The 18,665-nt window shown below is 37.4% G+C and overlaps 1 protein-coding gene across 2 annotated transcripts in view; it reads right to left on the bottom strand.

Annotated features, from left to right (window-relative positions):
* Positions 1-18,665, bottom strand: part of SKAP2 (src kinase associated phosphoprotein 2) — a 155,359-nt gene that overhangs the window by 14,415 nt on the left and 122,279 nt on the right. For both annotated transcript variants that reach the window (XM_037509556.2, XM_054692435.1), the window contains exons 10-11: positions 6,028-6,105; positions 435-547 (exon numbers count right to left, since the gene is read on the bottom strand). In XM_037509556.2, the coding sequence (XP_037365453.1) occupies positions 435-547; positions 6,028-6,105 (191 nt within the window). The remainder of the gene's footprint in view (positions 1-434; positions 548-6,027; positions 6,106-18,665) is intronic.

Consider the following 18,665-nt stretch of genomic DNA (forward strand, 5'->3'; position numbering starts at 1 on the left):
CCAATGTATTTACATAAAGATGAAAAACTTGTTCTATAAACACAGTGTTTCCAGTAGTGAATGGCAGACAAAATCAGAATAAGCACACAGAAGAATAAAAAGGAAGAGGAAAGAAAAACATACTAAATAACCTAATACCTTACAATGTTAACTTTCACATAAGTATATTGTTTCTGGAGAGGGCAGAGTGTGGATGTGAGCCAAGGCTAAAGTGATAGGTAAACACACTGTTAAGTTGAATCCTGTTATCTGATTGTGTTTAAAATTTGATTATATTTCACTTGACAAAATAATTAATTATTTGAACCCCCAATTGTTAACAAGGACCTAGAAGAATTCCAATTGGCATTTTTCCCCAGTGTTGTAAATCCAAATGCATAAAGATAGGGCTTTGTATTGCCCCTTTACAATGTCATTTTGGGGTGTCTTCTTACCTTGCTAAGAATGTAAATCACATCACCACGCTTAAATGATAATTCATCAGCGAGAGACCCTGTGCAGTCCCACAAACCCTGGTAAAAATTAGCATAATCAGTGCTTTTGTCCCCTAGGAAGAAAAAAGAGAAAACATGAGTCAGAGCGTTCATGGAAAGGGACCTCATTTTAAAATGAACCAACAGAAATTAAAGTCACCAAACAGTTGAAAAAATGTTTGTGCTTATTCAAAGAACATTTTATTACATCTACACAAGAATCCTATTTCCTATATTCTAATGAAGGTCCATTTCAAAAAGATCTGATTTTGAACGCCTGTTTCCACCTCCCCCCCTCCTTTTCTTGTTTTGCCTGAAACCTGTAATTGCGACATGTTCTCACCAAACCAGGGCCTGAAAGTTCCTTCCCATTTATTTTCTATAAGGAACCTAAGCCCACTTGCAACATGTTTTGAAGATGACTCAGCCACCCTGCATCATCAGCAATATCCACGAGATGAGATAAACACACTGTGAAACGCACTTCATAAAAAGAATAATTATAGGAGCTAAGGTACAAATAAAAACCCAGACTAGGAAACTACATTTTTAAAAAGTTCTCAAATCTAAAGTTGCTTAAAGAAAGAAGATAAAGTGGACGCGATACAAAGGGCAATTCCTGTTCCTTTCTTTGGGGACTTTTGGAGCCAGAGGCAAAGTCAGTTCTAAAATATTTTAGCAACTTTGAAATTGTCAGTGCTGAAGTGGCATTTTTCAAGATTTCTGTCAGCCCCAGTTTAAGACATTAGGCTCTGAATAAACATGCAACATACACTGGAGTTATCAGCTCATCCTTCTAACAGCATAAGCACAATGGATGTGATGTGCTCAAACTGCCATACAGACCATTAACTGATTGATTATTTAGCGCTCTCCGCTCTGTAATACCACAATAAACCGGGTAATAAATGCTTTGTCACTTATACAATGTGGGTCTCCTGAAACACAGCACAGAGTTAAATACACTGGATGCTTTTGTTACACTGAGAACTGTTTCCTGTTTTTAATTTCATGATAATTGAATTTTGATGAGTTAACACAAAAAGAATGCAAGTAATATCAATAAGAGGTCCGTGGATTCACTAAGCAGGCAGAACACATACGTGCTGACAACTTCCATCATTGGAATGTCATCTTTGAATTCTGAGGGGATAACTGCGGAGACACATGCTGGATCAGGGATGTCATCTTGGTTTTGTTATATGGCTCTCAAACAGCAGGCTCCTTGGCACTTCCAACACAACTAGTCACATTAGCGTGTCATTAGGGTGTTTGTCTCAATTCATGTGCTTTGCAATTTATACAGTGTTAAATTTATTAGAAATTTAAATTTTTTTCTTTCAAGATCCAAAATGTTTTTAAAAGCCAAAAAAAAAAAGAAAAATTGAGTAATATATAGTCTAAATACTTGGGAAGTAAGAGGTTACTTTTCTTTTCTTTTTTTTTTTTTTAATGCTTTAAGAAAAATAAATGACTGGAATACACAACCTAACAAAAGCCTCCTACTATTTTTTTTTCTCCTGCTTTCTGAAAATTAGAAAAGAGAGGGAGAGAGAGGGAGGAGAGAGGGAGGGAGAAGGACAGAGAGAAACACACACCTTATTGACTCCTCCACTCTAGCATTTGAGCGCTCATCACCGATACCAGCAGGGATGTATACAAGCCTGGGAATCCAACCAAGAACTAACAATGCTTTTGGCCACCCTTCATTACATGCCCCCACCCCAGCCTACATGAAGTAAATTCTACAAATGGACACTAGAGGGCACTCTGGATGGACAGATCACTCCAAACATTGTCATTTTTTTTTTTTTAAGAAAAAAATTACTTAATAATAAAGTGACTGATTTCCTTTAAAAACCACTTATTTAGACAAATAGAGATTTAGAAGTTGAAACATTCTAAGTCAGATTAAATCAACTGCTAAATGGGTCAAATGTTGCGCCCCATGCAGTCCGTCAGTGTCAGCTTAAAAGTCAAGGAATTAGAGCAAAGAGAGGATGACATCATTTCACATGCAAGGCCCTCCCCCATAGTCACTGGCCAGGAGGTAAAAGGATCTAATAGCTGGTTCCCCAAGTGAAGGCTCCTATGTGTTCCCCATGCTGCTCAGCCCCAGGCCTGATCCAAAAAGGCTGAAGAAACAGAACTTGGGCTAAAAACTGGAGTAGAAATGTTGGCTTCACTCGTGTGTCCCAGAGGGTTCCCAGCTGTCCAGGCTGTTCTTTCCTTTTTCACATCCTCTCGTAATAGTTTTAAATTTGATAGATTTTCAAGATGGGCCAGAGTAGGGGGTGAGAGAGAAGGAAGAAAAAAGTATATGGTGATTCTAACACATAATCCTTATCACTTTGGGGTCTCTCTTCCCCTCGATGCGCTTGGTGAAACTCCCATTAACACTAATGGGAGTTACAGGAGCGCATGAGGGGAAGGGAGACCCCCACCGCGTGCAAGATGCATCTCTCCCTAGATGTGCATCATGAGCATTTCATTAAATCTCACTGCTGTAAAGAGGCAACAGAGCTAGCGATTTGGCAATACTGGGGAAAAGATGCATTTCAACTGTGCTTTCTATAATCTTGATGACGATGTTACCCAAAGACCAGGCTCATTTCCGTGTCCCATATGTGAGCTTTGTTAAAGAATAATAAGTTGTTTGTGTCACACGACTACATGTACACACAATTTACTCATCTATTTCAGCGCATGATACTGGTCCTGAAGTAGAAGAATCACAACGAGGGAGAAAACCTGGCAGCCTATGTTTATTACACTTAGTCTCCTCAGGAAGGAAATGCTTAAATTCTTGGTATGAAATCTGGACATAAAAACTCGGAGTTATCTTGTTCCTTAGAGAGCAGCAAGCTCCTCTGGTTTGCTCTTCAAAATTTTAAGTGTAGCTAAACATCCACCAAAAATGAAGCACAGACACAACCTCAGTAGCACAGCAGATGCACAGAAGTTAACGCTCTTCACCTATGCTGAGAAATAATCCATGTGGGACAAGCTTTTTTTTTTTTAAAAAGGCGGGAGGGTGCAGGAACAGCATTATCGAGAAGCACACTTCTGAATACAAAATAAGCCTGTTTAGTTAGTTTTTTCCACTTGGATTAATTTTTTCCTATTCTATCCATACCATGATCCTTTTTTTCAACATTACACCCAAAATCACCTCATATGTATCTTGAGAAACATGAACAGTTTAAAAAGCAGGTGAGAAAAAAAATTTCTAAATTCAGTCTGTGGAAAATTTAAACAATGTACCTGCTCTTGCCTTTTAATACACACAAAAACAGATTATTGGTTAAAGATGACAGAGTTGTTATGAAAGCATAAACTAAACACTGGAGATACTTTTGCAAAAATAAAAGGTTTTAAAAATAGGATGACAATGGATAAAATATATGATAATAAGATAATGGAGGTTCTCTCCCTGATCAGAGCTATAGGTTGGAATATTGTTTTAGAAAGAAAAACATTCTACAGTGTTGAAAATTAAATTGAATTTTCATTATATATATATATAGAATATATATTATATATATTCACATACATACACACATACACACAATAAATATGAGCAATCTACAAGCCTGAACATGAAAGAACTTATAAGAAATACAAGATTAATTTTGTTTATGCTTAAATATATTACATTACAGCAGTGTGAAAAACACTTTTTAGCAAAATCAGTCAATGTAAAAAATATATAACATTCTTGAGTAAGGTTAGAAGTTCACGTCATGTGATGCTCAGCAAGATAGTAATACCCTTGTCAACTCACTGCCCTGCACTGCAAACAAACTTCTAGTGTTACATCTTTGACAGTCTAGGGAGAACAGAGGTCACTGCTATGCAAAAGCATTAAAACTGTTGCTTGAAAAGAATTTCATGTCACTAAAGATAAGAATTATTGCAGTACTTGATAGCTATTGCATGAAAAGCTAGATTTACTTATTGCATTCCTTTGGGGAAAACAGATTTTTTTTTTCCCTTCCCTCACAGGCAAAAATTTGGGAGATAGTTACTTTAAAAGGGTTTTTGAAAAATATAATTGCTCTAAACCAAAATACTTATCTTTATGGAAAGAATGGCTATGTATCTACCTTCTACACCTGCACTGCATTAAAAAAGAAAAGAAAGAAAACAACATGCTCTTGACAGAAGTTTTATGATACACAACAAAACATATATACTTCAGTTACTACTGAACATCATTCTAAAAGTTTCATCATCCCTAGTGTTTTATAGCTACATTTCACAGGGCTGGAGTGCTAGCATCGAATGACTTCGTCCTCACTTCCTTTCTGGAAAAAGCAAACCAAACCCTTTTGCAGCAACCTGCTCCTGCTTTCCTGTTCAGGTCCGGAAATCAGGCCCCTGTTTCCTTTCCACATGTCACCGTAGGAAGGACTCTGGAAAGCTACTTCCTGAACACACACTTCTCATCCACCCTGCCTCTGACAGCTTGAGAGAGTGATGTATGGACAGATCGGCGAGGGGAAGGTGACCCCAACAACAGCTCTTTGCAGGACATGGGATGATATGGCAGACCTTGCCCCAGCTGACATGTGGCTGTGAAGAGGTGCTAAGTCCTGATAAGCATGCAGTCCTCCTCTTCTTTCTGTGTAAAATAATTGCTGGTTTATCAAAACTAACCTCAGCTTGCACTACAGATAATGTTTATCTCCCGCTATTTGGAAATAACAACCACACACACACACACACACAAAGTTGCCCATATCATGTGATTGTGTGCACTGCATGTGTAGTTATTTTTCCAGTCTCAGTCATAATTAGTACTTGGGGCCATGTGCCAAGTGGAAACGGATAAGAGGAATATCCTTTCCTAGCCTTCTAGGCCACAAGCGTCCTTTTCCAATTTTTAAGCTGCTGTCACTGGACTCTGGCATTTCTTACCCAATTCATTTGCTTTCTGTGTTAATCATATGCAATGAAGATATGCATGGCCAACATTTAAACAGGCTGCAGATCAATTAGCGGTCTTAAGTTTATCTGATTTTTATCAAAGAAGACAGAGCTGTGGGTCGATTGTCAGAGCCTGTGTCAAGTTGACCTTTTCAGAGATGTCTACATTGCCAGTCCCCTGGGCAACTTGTTGTCCCCTGTTAGTCTCTGAATGGCAGAAGTCTGTTCTGCTCAAGCACAAAGTATACACAGATGTCTATATTACATTCTTATAGGTTTGACAGCAACTGCATGTTGTATCTATAAACTGTCCTTTAGCAGTGACACTTCCTCAATGATGATAAGCTAATTTATGCAACTAAATCTCCTTTGTGCAGAAATGAAAGCTAATTGAGTCATTACAGAGTAATTCAGGAAGGAATACCTTGTATAAATTGGCTTACTTTATAAATCCTTCTCAAGTGGTTTTCATGCATCCTAAATGGGACTAAGCAGCTTATCAGCCATAAGATATCCAGACCCAAGGAGCCAACTTCGGGGAGTTGTGTAAATGTCTCTAGTTCAGTAAGAAGGTGAAAAAAACCACAATCAGTGTTCCCAGGAAGTGACACAAGTCATTCATTACCTGAGGTGGGGCGGGCACTGTCCAGGCTCGTCTTCCTTTGTTCCCCAGCTTTCATGGGAGTGCTGTCCTCTTCCTCTTCTGGAAGTGAGCAACAGAAACAGTAAACTGAAGGGTTTCCCCAGGGATAACAAGACAGCACTCACCCCATTTTAAGAGTAAAACCTAAAGGTGGTAACACACCCCTATTCCTTTTCAAAGAATGAAACCACTCAACATTTGCATTCCTTTTTAAATAATTTAAAGCTGCACAAACAAACCTCCAGCTATTTCCAAATCACAAACTTGCCAAATGACTTGGTAAAATTTGTTTACTAATGTTTTGCATATTTTGTTTTAAATACTTTTAGAAACTCATCTAGAACAATCTTAAATCCAAAAAAGCCTTCGCATCCGGTAAAATGACAACCAGCATTTACAGATACAGATAAAATTATGGCCCTTATTACGTCAAGATTGCAAAGTGAAAACGTGTGCTATAAAATCCAGTTAACCTGTAAGTCATTTATTGAGTATCACATACTTCAATTTTCTCACTTGGTGGTCACAGAAGGATACTAGAAGGATCCTCAACCTTTAAGGTAATTCTCAATTTAGATTAAGGAAGTACTATGTGCTGTACATTATGTAGCATGTGTTAAGATTTCACAGATAAGTAAGTTTTAAATATTAATTTTACAGATGAATAAACTGAGATTCAACAATGTAAAGAAACTTCCAGTGTTATTCAAACTTAGGCTTGCAATTAGAAAGTCCATGCTCCTTATCCTGCAAATATCCAACACCTTACCTATATTATGTTATGGCCACACTCTTCCCTCATGGTCTTTACGAAGTTATAGGAAGAAAAATAATGTAAAATTAAATGAGAAGCATTCTAAACAGAATCAACAGACCATTCCATTAATTTATATCAAAGAAACATTTATTATATCACCATTCTCCTATCCTAAGTATTTATATACCATTTAGGAATATTTAAGGCAGGGCATATGAATGAAATGGCAGGCCAAAGAAAAATTGGGTTCAAAAACAATCTTGATGTCAAGAAAATCCAAAAACTGAAAGAAAAATATACAAAAGATTAAAATGTAGCCATATGACTAGTAAATACTTCGATCAATAAATCTTCCTTGAGGGCCTCCCCGGTGGCGCAGCGGTTGAGCGCTGGGTTGCAAAGCTGCCGGCGACCTCTGCGGCGCCGGTTCGATCCCCGGCTGCTCCCAGGCCACTGGAGGAGGGTCCCACATGGCGCGCAGACCTCTCCTGCCGCCCGCTGCTCCCCTCAGCAGTGTACTTCGGTCCTTCTGCCTGCTCTGCTCCCTGCTCTGGCTCTGGTGAATTCTCTCACCCTCCCGCGCTTCTGACTGTACCCAGTGCATGTATAAACAAAATGAACGAACAAACAAATAAATAAATAAATAAATAAACATGCCTCTATAAAAAAAAAAAAAAATAAAAAATAAATCTTCCTTGAGTATTAACTACCTATAATAAAGAGAGGTTCTACCAGGGAGGTAAGGATAGCAGAGAAGCTGAGCATGCAAAGAAGAAACCACCTAACTGGGCAATACCATCAAGCCTTCAGGAGTTAAGGGAAATTTACATTAAGAGAGATGGAGAGTGTATTTTCAGACAGGGAGAAGCATAAACTAAAGAATAAGGCACATTCCATTCATTTTGGCTGAAGTAGGTGCTACTCAAGGGGTAGAGCAGATTGGGAGATAATGTCAGTGATTTGGGCCAACTGTTGAGGGGCCGTGAACATGCTGTTATGATCTTGACATTGGCGGAGGGCTAAAGTCCTGAACTGAGGGAAGGGAGGAAATGGAAAGGAGATGCTTATGATAAACTCTATGCCTGCCTGGATGCAGAAGGCTAAGGAAGGAAAAAAACAACCAAGGATGACTCAGGCTTTGAGCATAGTGAACTGAAAAATGCGAACACCATTACTAAAAGGGGAATAGTCAAGATAAGCTATTTAGCTGGGGGGACACAAGCCGTTATATTTCTGATGGATTTAATGTGCTCCAGGGGCAACCCAGAGGAAAAGCCCAGAGTCAACTGGGAAGCTGGTAGAGAGGTCAGGACTACAGATGTAAGTCTGGAAGTTTCCTGCAAATTTGAAAGTGGTAATTAATAAAATTAACATTTATATCAAGCTTGAGAGTGTAACTATGAGACAAAAATAACTAATGAAATTTTGTAACCCAATTAAAAAAAAATACTGAGAGCTCCAATATAAGGGACAGATGGAAATATTTGGTGTTTCATAAATATTAGGTTGAACCTAATATTGGCAATTGAATATGGTTCAAATACTAATTAATACAGAAGACCTGATAAAAGGTCTAATACTAAATATAATCTCTATTCTCTTCAATATCATTTATCTCCCTTATATCAAATCTCAAGGGCTAGTTATCACTAAAAGGTTAATAGGGTGTTTTCAACTAAGTTTTAAAGGTATTAGGGATATTTATAATCGTCTGGTCCAAACTACTCATATTACAGCTAGTTAATTCTTTAAAAGGTAGAGAAAAAAGTTTGCCTTATTTTTCATACTTTCTCTTCCCCCACCCACCTCTACCAATTTGGTCACAAATTCAATAGTAAGGAGTAAATTAAAAAATGGTTAAGGGCACTTGTTCCCGAGTCAAAAACTATAATGTCAATACAGGAAGCACTGTTCTTTGCTCGTACATTATTAGGATTTAGACTTACCATCCATAGTCAGTATCAACACATCATACAAAAAATATTACAATAAGATGGAAAAACTCTGCTTAATAAGCAGTATTTTAGAAAATTAAATGCTCATTAAAAACACTTCCTTTCTCTATTTCAAACCTAGTACTGATATTTTTAGGTCAAAGCCTTATGCATTTCATACATCAATTTTTCTTAACAATATTCAAGCAGTTCATTTTATCTTGGCCTAACAATACAAACAGCTTCCATATAAAAGATAACAAAATCAAATTTAGTGTGTGTGTGTGTGTGTTTTTAACCTTAGGGGGAAAAAACTCAGATTGAATCTTGAATACAATCTGGTATAGGGAGCTGTTCAATAAACACTGACTGAATAAATGTATAAAATATTATGAAAATAAATCACACTATATCATTTATTAACAGAGGAAACCTCTTCAAACCACTCAAAATATATATATAAGAATAAGATGACCAACATTCTAGGCAATAATCACCTTCACAGTATAGTAGATATACTCACAGGTTATTTTAAGTTTAATTATTAAACATCCTTTATTTTGGTGTTGAGGTACTATGTCATTATATAATATCAATTAATACCTCAAATAGTATATGTGTGCAGGCTAATACATTCCATTCAACATTTTAATAACAGTAAACAAAAACAGCTCAGCTATGCAGTAAAATCCATCAACTACACAGATGGTTATAAGGTTTTCATTATGTGGTTTCCATAGCAATCATATTGCAAATCTGGAAGCTTCTTGCAAATAAGCAGCTTGTATTTACATGCCTCTCAGCTGCAGCACAGAATCCTTCAACATTTGAAGTTATTATTCCAATCACACAGTGTTAGGAGAATTATCAGGAGATTTTTTTGATCAGACAAGATGAAAATAACAGTAAAATGAACTAACTGCAGATGATAATTCAAACATAGTTACAGATTTACTAAACTAGACAATGCGTATAAGCAATGTTCTGGGAGTGACTGCAAGGTTTTAACACTAAAAAAAAAAAAAAAATGTAACTTCTAGGAGCAATCAGGCCCTTAATGAACCTAAAAGCTTCAACTCTATTCTTCTTCTAAAAATGGGTAAGTTAGCCTTTTTTTTCCTGAGTTGAGCAAAAAGAGGATGAACGGCAAAGAAGTGAGTTTTCCCAAATCTTTTTAGGATGACTATCACTTGAGAAAATGCTTACTGTGGGAAAAATCAAGACCTTACTTTTCCCTTCTAGTTGACTCAATTTAATTTACAAATTGATCCATTTCCATAATAGATGGATTATTACCCTAATAAGGATCACAAATCTGTCTAGCTATGCAGTTTTTACAAAATGGCTATTTCTGGCTTACTGTTATTTTTTTTAAGGATAACTAACCAAAAAATGAAAGTGACATGCAGTGACACATGCAGCTGACATTATTTTTAAAAAGCAAAAGACATTTTTTTAGCACCAAAACAGGGGGATGGTGTTCACATCAGGGCTGAAGACTGATTTTCTCATGTCTTCCAGGGAGAAGGGAATGATAACGTAGAAAATCCTTGCCTCACACAATGATTACTTTTCTCACTAAGCACCTTCAAAAAAACAGTTCTACTGAAATACAATGTATTTTAAAAGACATAAAATACAGACTCAAATGTTATGCTCTAAAATCAGCCTTGGGTTTGAATCTCTCCCTACCCAGGCTTTATTTGATTACATGACTATATGCTTGTCTCAAGAAGAGTTAATATTCATTGCTCAAATGTTCATACTACATTCATTTATATCCACTAATCTTTGTAAGAATTCTATGAGGAAGTAATAGGTACTTTTATCATCATTTCATCGATGCAAAAAATAAACTTAACAGCACTTGAATACTTTGTCCAGGTTCACACATCCAATTGGAACAAGAGCAGGGATTTAAACTGAGTTATGTGCCTTGAAAGCCCCAAAGTCATAGTGCCACTTTCTTGATTCTCATAAAAATCTTCAGCTTGTAGATGGGTTGTTCTCTACAATTTCATTTGAATATTGGCTGTCTTTGGACTTGGGAAATACTTTTACACAAGTGGGAAGGTTCTATACTTTCTTGGTGCTGTCTCTGAACTACTTGTTAGGGTTAAATTATGCTTTTAGTGATGACTCAGAAACAGAATTTCAAGTTGGAATGACCAAATACGCAGCTTCTCTTTTCTGTACTCCCAACTTCCTTCCCCACCTCTAACTGTGCACACACATTCAACTGCCCTTAAAATGAGCACACAGTATTTGGTACTTTGTAAAAGTTTCAAATGCAGCTCCTAATTGAAAACAGGCTTATTTCTGGGTGAGCCAGCCAGCTTTTTCTTTCTCACCTAATTTCAACAAGGAAAACATGTTCAAATGCAGCCAGCACAGGTGAATCTTTCTACATACAAATATGTAAAAGTAGTTCACCTGCATTTCAGAGCAACTGGCTATCTTATATATCTCATCAAGAGTTCAGGTGCAGGGGGTTGCAAGCTAGATGACCCTGAGTGGGAGAAGAGGGGACAGACAGGACAGGGCTCACAGACACCTCAATCTCTAGTCCTAGCTGTACAATATAAAAGAAGGAAGAAATGCACAAGGATTTACACAAATGGCACTTTACCCACTCTTCTCTCTCAAGACTTGGGCAAACCACAAAGGCTGGTAGATGGGTTAGAAATGCTTAGGAGTAAAGTCAAAGGGGCATGAAGGAAGGAATTCAAAATTATGATAATGCGGCAAAGTGAGTTCCTCAAGGGCCTTGAGCATACACTTCTAAAAGATTTTTATATCTAACAAACTGACAAATATTTTACAGAAAAAAAGGAGCATGTGCCTTTCAGTATTATAAAGTTTAAAATGAACAGAAGAATAAAGATGAAATAACATGTTTAGATATGTTTACTCTACTGAAATTAGGCAAACTAAAGCCTATCATTAAAGTTCCTCTTGCTCATATAACCTTGACACTGTCTCTAACTCTCAGTGTCATCCCTATAAAGTAGAAAGAATAATGTCAACTCATAGCACTTTGGACGTGACTTGGGGAGGACAAGGAGATAATCAAATTTCTCAGGATAAAAAACCCCACAATTTTCAAGCAGTTCATTTCCACAGGATCTAAGCATTTTGCAACCATTTATTTATATAGCAACCAGGAAGGTTAATATGATATAAAAGACAACAAAATAAGTAATAATTGCTTAATTGTGCAATTTAATTTTCAATCTTGACATTCTATTCTTTACAGGGTTTAACATGAAGAGGAAATGCCATCAGGTTAAAGTAAATGCCTATACTGTGATATTAAAGTTATGAATTTATACACAAATTTCAAAGTGCAAAAATAGTGATATTTTCACAAACATCAAAAATTTGTGAACATGATGGCTGGCATGTTTCGAAAAAACTCAACTTCTGTCATTTGGCAGAACCAGGAGAAAAATCTTAGAAAGGAAAGAAACCTTTGATATAATCTAGTTCTACTTGTTTCATTAAAGGGGAACTGAACTGAGACTGTTAAAAGACTAGACCAAGGTCATGACACTTGCAGCCTGCTCTTGATCTCCCTGCACTGTCTTCTATGCAGCAGGCGCTGCTGGCATTTCTGAACAAATCTTCTGCTGTTCTAGATGTACTTCTCTATTCAGAAGTAGCCTAATTTAGATTTGCTCATCTATAAGCAATTATGGCAGGCAATGAAAGAACACAGGTTAGCAATAAGGTGTGAATAGACCAGCTTCTGTTGGTCAGCAGAGATTGAAAGTCAGAAAGTGATCCTATTCCTTAAGAGTACTAGGCATGGATAAACTATGAATGTGGCTCCCCCTATGTCCCAGTGCATTTGTCACTGTATACAATAATAAAAAATTCAAAATTATATACGATAATATAAATTGTATACAATACAATAATTGTACAATACAATTATTGTATACAAATTGTATACAATAATACAAAATTAATTGAAATTAATAATGAATTCTGCAATTTTAATCCAAGAAAATCCAAATTATTTTTATCTCTCAATTATAGTAATTTCTATCTAGGCACTAGATTTCTGGTCCAATTATAGTTTGCTACCTGTAAGTTCTTTACTAATTTAATCTCTTTTCTTAATATTCTTATTGCAAAACAGAGAGGCAAAAATTAAGTAAAAAAGAAAACTGAAAAATATCATGCATGACCTATCCAGAAGCACTATTAATACTATTAACACCTTCTTGTAGGCCATCTTTACTCAGTTTCTGGTTTTTCTTTATTCTTATTTTTAATAAGAATATTCCAAATGCGGGGCCTCCCTGGTGGTGCAAGGGGTTAAGTCTCAGCCACTGCAGCACAGGTTCAATCCCTGGCCAGGGAGCTAGCCCACATGGTGCAGCAGACCTCTTCTGTCTCGCCCGCTGCTCCCCTCAGCAGTGTATTTCAGTAGATCTGGCTGTTCTGCTCCCCACTCTGTCTCTGGTACCCCCTCCCCCACACCTCTGGTCTACACCCCAGCTCTCGTATGCATAAGTAAATAAATCCTAAAAAAAATATTCCAAGGGCCTCTCCTGGTGGCGCAGTGGTTGAGCGCTGGGCTGCAAAGCTGCCCACAGCCTCTGCAGCACCGGTTCGATCCCTAGCCACTGGCGAGGGTCCCACATGGTGCAGCAGACCTCTCCTGGCTCACCAGCTGCTCCCCTCAGCAGTGTATTTTGTCGGTCTGCCTGTTCTCTTCCCCTCTCTGGCTCTGGTAAATTCTCTCACCCTCCGTGCTTCTGACTGTACCCAGTGCTTGTATAAATAAATAAATAAATCTTAAAAAAATATATTCTAAATGTATTCAAATATATTTCATTAACCTCATACATTTCTGATCCACAATATATGTGTGTTTCATTATAAACTGTTTCTGTTTTGAATTCCTTTTTAAAAAGTAAAATAATCGCCTCAATTTAGATTTTGGTTTTAATTCTTATTCTGTAAAAAAATACTATCTGATGATAAATAGGTTGGTATGAAGATCATTTAATTGCAACATAGCAGTTGAGTAAGGATCTACAACTGTCTGCTACAATCTAAGGAAAAATGCAAATGTACAGATGCTGAGCTCATTTGTTACAGGCTTGGTTCTGTGCTCTCTGTTCACTTATGCAAATACAGTCTTCCTCATCATGCACAGTGCAACTTAACCTCATTTTCAAGAATCCAAGAAAGAAAAGGCACAAGCTCATAAGATGAACCATCACCTATTAGGCTTATTGGCTCCGTATCCTTTGCACAGCCGTGGTTTCCAATAACTTTTTTGGGGGTGGAGGGTCTATGAGGGCAAAAGAATTTTCACATAAAATTAAGACATTTGCCTTTCTCATTGTTGTTAACATTTGTACTGATGCCATGGAGCAATGATGGGTAAATTGCTGACACCTCAGCATAAATCAACGCAGTGGTAACAAACTGTCACTGCATTCTTCACTGCCTTGAACTAGCATTAACAACAAACCAACAAGCCAGTTTTACCTTAGAATGACCTTGATGAAGCAGTAAAAACTATTATTTTCATATAACATCAGTCATGAGCATATGCCTTTTTTACATCCTGTGTGACAAAATCAAAGGAATGCATGAAGCACTTTTGTTGCATCTCCTGATGAGGAAAAGACTGAACGGGCTGCTTTTTTCATGGACACTGTGTTTACTTGGTAGACAAACTAGGGTTGCTTAGATTTGTGCATTTGGCAGACATTTTCTCAAAATGAACAAAGTGAGCTTGTTACTTCAAAGAAAACAGCTGACAGTTATTTATCACAATGATAAAATTTGAGCTTTCAGACAAAAAGAATTTTAGAAATTTATCTCTGTACTATGAACTTGATAGCTCCCCACTGTTTGAAGACTTTTCTAATGAGATTCGAGGTGATATTACTGAACGTGTTTTTGAATTGTATCATAATTATGTCAATATTAGGAAGTTCTACATAATACAGTGAACCAATATTTTCCAAGTGCCACTGCATCATTTTACCAAAGCGTGACTGAATAAAAGTCATTCAAAGTACAAAACAGAGCCACAAATTTTACTGTAGCAAAGTATGAAAAGTTCATTGATACGGCTTTGGATTCCATACTGCAACTAACTTTTAACTAGCATTTGTTAAGTCAGATACAGTATCAAAGAAGAATATTTATAATTACCTGCACTTTTAACTCTTTAACAAACATTTTACATATTTCTGAGTTTTAATTTCTAATATAGTAAATACTGAGAGGCATAATTCATATAAACAAAAGCTTTTAGGGTCATCAAATAATTTTAAGATTATAAAGGACTCCTGAGATCGAAAAGTTTAAGAATTATTATCCTGTGCCTTCTAGGGTAGTTTTAGAAATATCTAAGTATGTTGATCTACATCATGAAAAAATTGCTATCCTGCTAACCAGAACACTGTTTGATAATTATTTTATATTCCCAAAGCATACAATCTCAGGACTGAATCACATTACACTGCTGACTCATATCAAGCTCTTGTACTTCTATGTGCTTTTCCCATTTGCTATAAAGCCAAGTCTTTCCTTTCTCCAACTTGTATAACTAGATTTTTGGAGCAAGTGTGATACCCTATCATATTTCATCTTGTTAGATTTGATCCATGATTTTGATCTATTGAGAGCAAAGTCTGTATATCTTCATCCAAGGCATTGATAGATATGATGTTATGACAATATTGAGAATCAAGCCCTAAGGTATTCACAAAATCAATTAACTGTACCCTTTGGGCAGAGTTGTATAGTCAGTTACCCAATTGGTCATTAATATCTGTAAAGATTTCATGAGAATCCTGGCCAAATGCCTGACTGAAGTCCAGCTATATGTCTATCATTTCCTTGAACCTATGTTGGGTTCTAACAATCATTATTTCATCTTCTAGATAGCATAAAGAATTCTTATTGATACCTTATTTTAGCAGTTTCTTTGGAGTCTGCTTTGAAGACCCTAAACTATATAGAATTTTCAGAATCCACCAGCAGTGGAAAATGTGGTGTTCCTCCCAGATGCCCTCTGCAGGGTTAACACAGCCATCCACCAACTGCTGGGACACAGGGTGCTTTGTTCATGGCTGTCCCCCTCAGGAGAAAATGTCCTTAGCTGTTGGGAATTGCCTCACTCAAGGTTACACCCTCCCAGAGGACAGCCCAGAGCCAACGAGTAACTGATGTGGGGGTACAAAGACAGGCACCTTTGCCTCGATTTGGCACTCAGCTTCAGAGTGCCCCAAAAGTTCAGCTGAGGCCAGTCATGCTGCATTGTGGGTCAGCTTCTCCTGACCAATTCTACCTTCCTTACTTTGATACAAGAGTAGATCACAAGATCACTCACCTACAAATCTTATATTCAGAATTGTCTCAGCCTTTCAGGGAATCAACTTCAGATACTACAACTTTCTACTCCTTGAAGAGTTTCCAATTTAATCACTCAAGTCCACACTCTCTCACCCTGCATGTTTCCCTCAGTATCAGTGACAGTGACTCAATGACTTCACTTGCAAGTTGTTTGTGAAGCAATCTTATCTTAATTCCTACTCATCTTTAAGACATGGCTCAAATGTCTCCCACCTTTGGATGCTTTTACCAAACCCCTCCAGGCAACTTGCCTTTGGACACTCATAGCCTGAGTACAGACCTCCAATATAATTCCTCTTATAGAGTATTATTAACATTTGTTTACCAGTCTACTTTGCTCCAAGTGGGAACTCCCCCTAGTATATTTATGTTACCACAGTCTAACACAGGGACTGGAAGAAAAATTGTTCTCTGTGAATATTTGCGGAATGAAAACTAAGTGGATTTTGATTAGCTAGGTGTTCTATAAGAATCTCTGCTCAACCCAGGTTTCTGTCACCTCTTACCTATCCTATTGGTTGGAGCACAATTCTTGACAAAAAAGGAAACAAATTAAATAGAAACTACTTAAACTACTGCTTCTAATAAAATTCAAAATCAAATTTAAAAAAAGCAATTGTACACCTTTTTTGTTCTTAGCATAACCTAAAAATTTCAGCTATTTTCATATTTTCTTTATTTTGCTATTTCAATGGTTGATATATGCCCCTTTAAAAGCTGCAACTCATTGGATAGTCTAGGTTCTCTACCATTTTTCCTCATTGGGATCATTAAGATTAAATGGTATTATAAAATACTTGTTATTAGTCTTTAATACTATACATTTGTTTTTTTTTTTTTTAAAGATTTATTTATTTATTTATACAAGCACTGGGTAGTCAGAAGCGCGGGAGGGTGAGAGAATTCACCAGAGCCAGAGCGGGGAGCAGAGCAGGCAGAAGGACCGAAGTACACTGCTGAGGGGAGCAGCGGGCAGCAGGAGAGGTCTGCACGCCATGTGGGACCCTCTCCAGGCTGCCGGGGATCAAACCAGCGCTGCAGAGGCTGCGGGCAGCTTCGCAGCCCAGCGCTCAACCGCTGCGCCACCAGGGGAGGCCCTAATACTATACATTTGTGCCTATGCTTTTACTAAATTTTCTGAAGATCCTGTATTGCCTTCCTAAAGTCTAGGCAAGTATGTCTGGTTGATGGCTAGTCTTTACCTCACTGGCTATGATGGATTCTAAGATAACAACTGCTTTTGTATAATTTTTTTCCACAATTAAATCTGGATCTTACAGTAGTTTCCCGATTTATTTCCTATATCCTTCAACCTCACTCATTTCTGTAATAGCCTACTTGCATGTTTAAACTGTACCTGAAGAAAGAAGATGCAATGGTAATGACTGTTTATTGCTTTTCCTCCCTCTCCATATTGTTAGTGTCAGTTCCTCTTAGGTAAAGATCCTAAGTTGTATAAAGTAAATGAAAAAAAAATAAAAACAAAAACAAAACCAAACAACCAGCAGCCACCCTGATTGTGTGTGTTCCAGCTCTAAGAAATTGAAGGTTGGGAGAGAATCACTCTTGGTCCCTTTGTCCTTTGTGCTCAATTGGCTATGCCTGAAGGTAACAGCTACCATAGCTTAGAAGCCCTATATCCAAGGAATGAAAGGGATCAAGCATACAGTGCTGAATATTTAATATCTATAGGGCAATTTTCAAATAATATCTCCACTTGTATTTTTCTATTACTACCCATGCTCTCTCTGCGATATGTAAGTTCCAGTTTGGGAGCAGATATTATGAGCTACATCAATACCCCTGGCATAACACCATGAAACCGGCTGATTACCTAGAATAGTGGTTCTCAAACTAGCAGGCATCAGAATCACCTGGAGGCTTGCTTAAACAGATTCCTGGGTTCTACACATAGAGACTGATTCAGCGTATTTGGAGTGGGCCTAAGATTGTACATTTCTAATAAGCTCCCAGCCCATGATACTGGTCCAGGGACCATACTTTGAGAACCACTGAGCTAGAGGGCTATCTTCTGAGGCTTTCATTGTTAATGATTTGGGTGTTCTATCACAATTCAAAAATAATTAGAACATTGTATCTTCAAATATCAATTGTTTTTTAAGCTTTAAAACGCAGGTATACCTAGATGATACTAATGTAAAATTAATTGTAATAGAATAAAGAAGAAATTAATTCCAAAAGACAGAGTTGAACTATATAAACACAAATAAAATTTGTATTCCAGGGGCCTCCCTGGTGACACAGGGGTTAAAGACAGTGCTATCAAGCTATCGCCAGCCACTGCAACATTAGTTTGATCCCCAGCCAGGGAGCTACCCACATGGTGCAGCAGACTGTTCCTGTCTCACTGGCTGCTCCCCTCAGCAATGTATTTCTGTCAATCTGCCTGTTCTGCTCTCCACTCTGTCTCTGGTGAATCCTCTCACCCCTCCATCCCCCCCGCAACCTCTGGCCTACACCCCAGTTCTTGTATGCATAAATAAATAAATCTAAAAAATATTGTACCCCAGAAGTTCATA

Source organism: Talpa occidentalis, unplaced genomic scaffold, assembly GCF_014898055.3.
Source record: "Talpa occidentalis isolate TD23 unplaced genomic scaffold, MPIMG_talOcc4v2.1, whole genome shotgun sequence".
Lineage (NCBI taxonomy): Eukaryota > Metazoa > Chordata > Mammalia > Eulipotyphla > Talpidae > Talpa > Talpa occidentalis.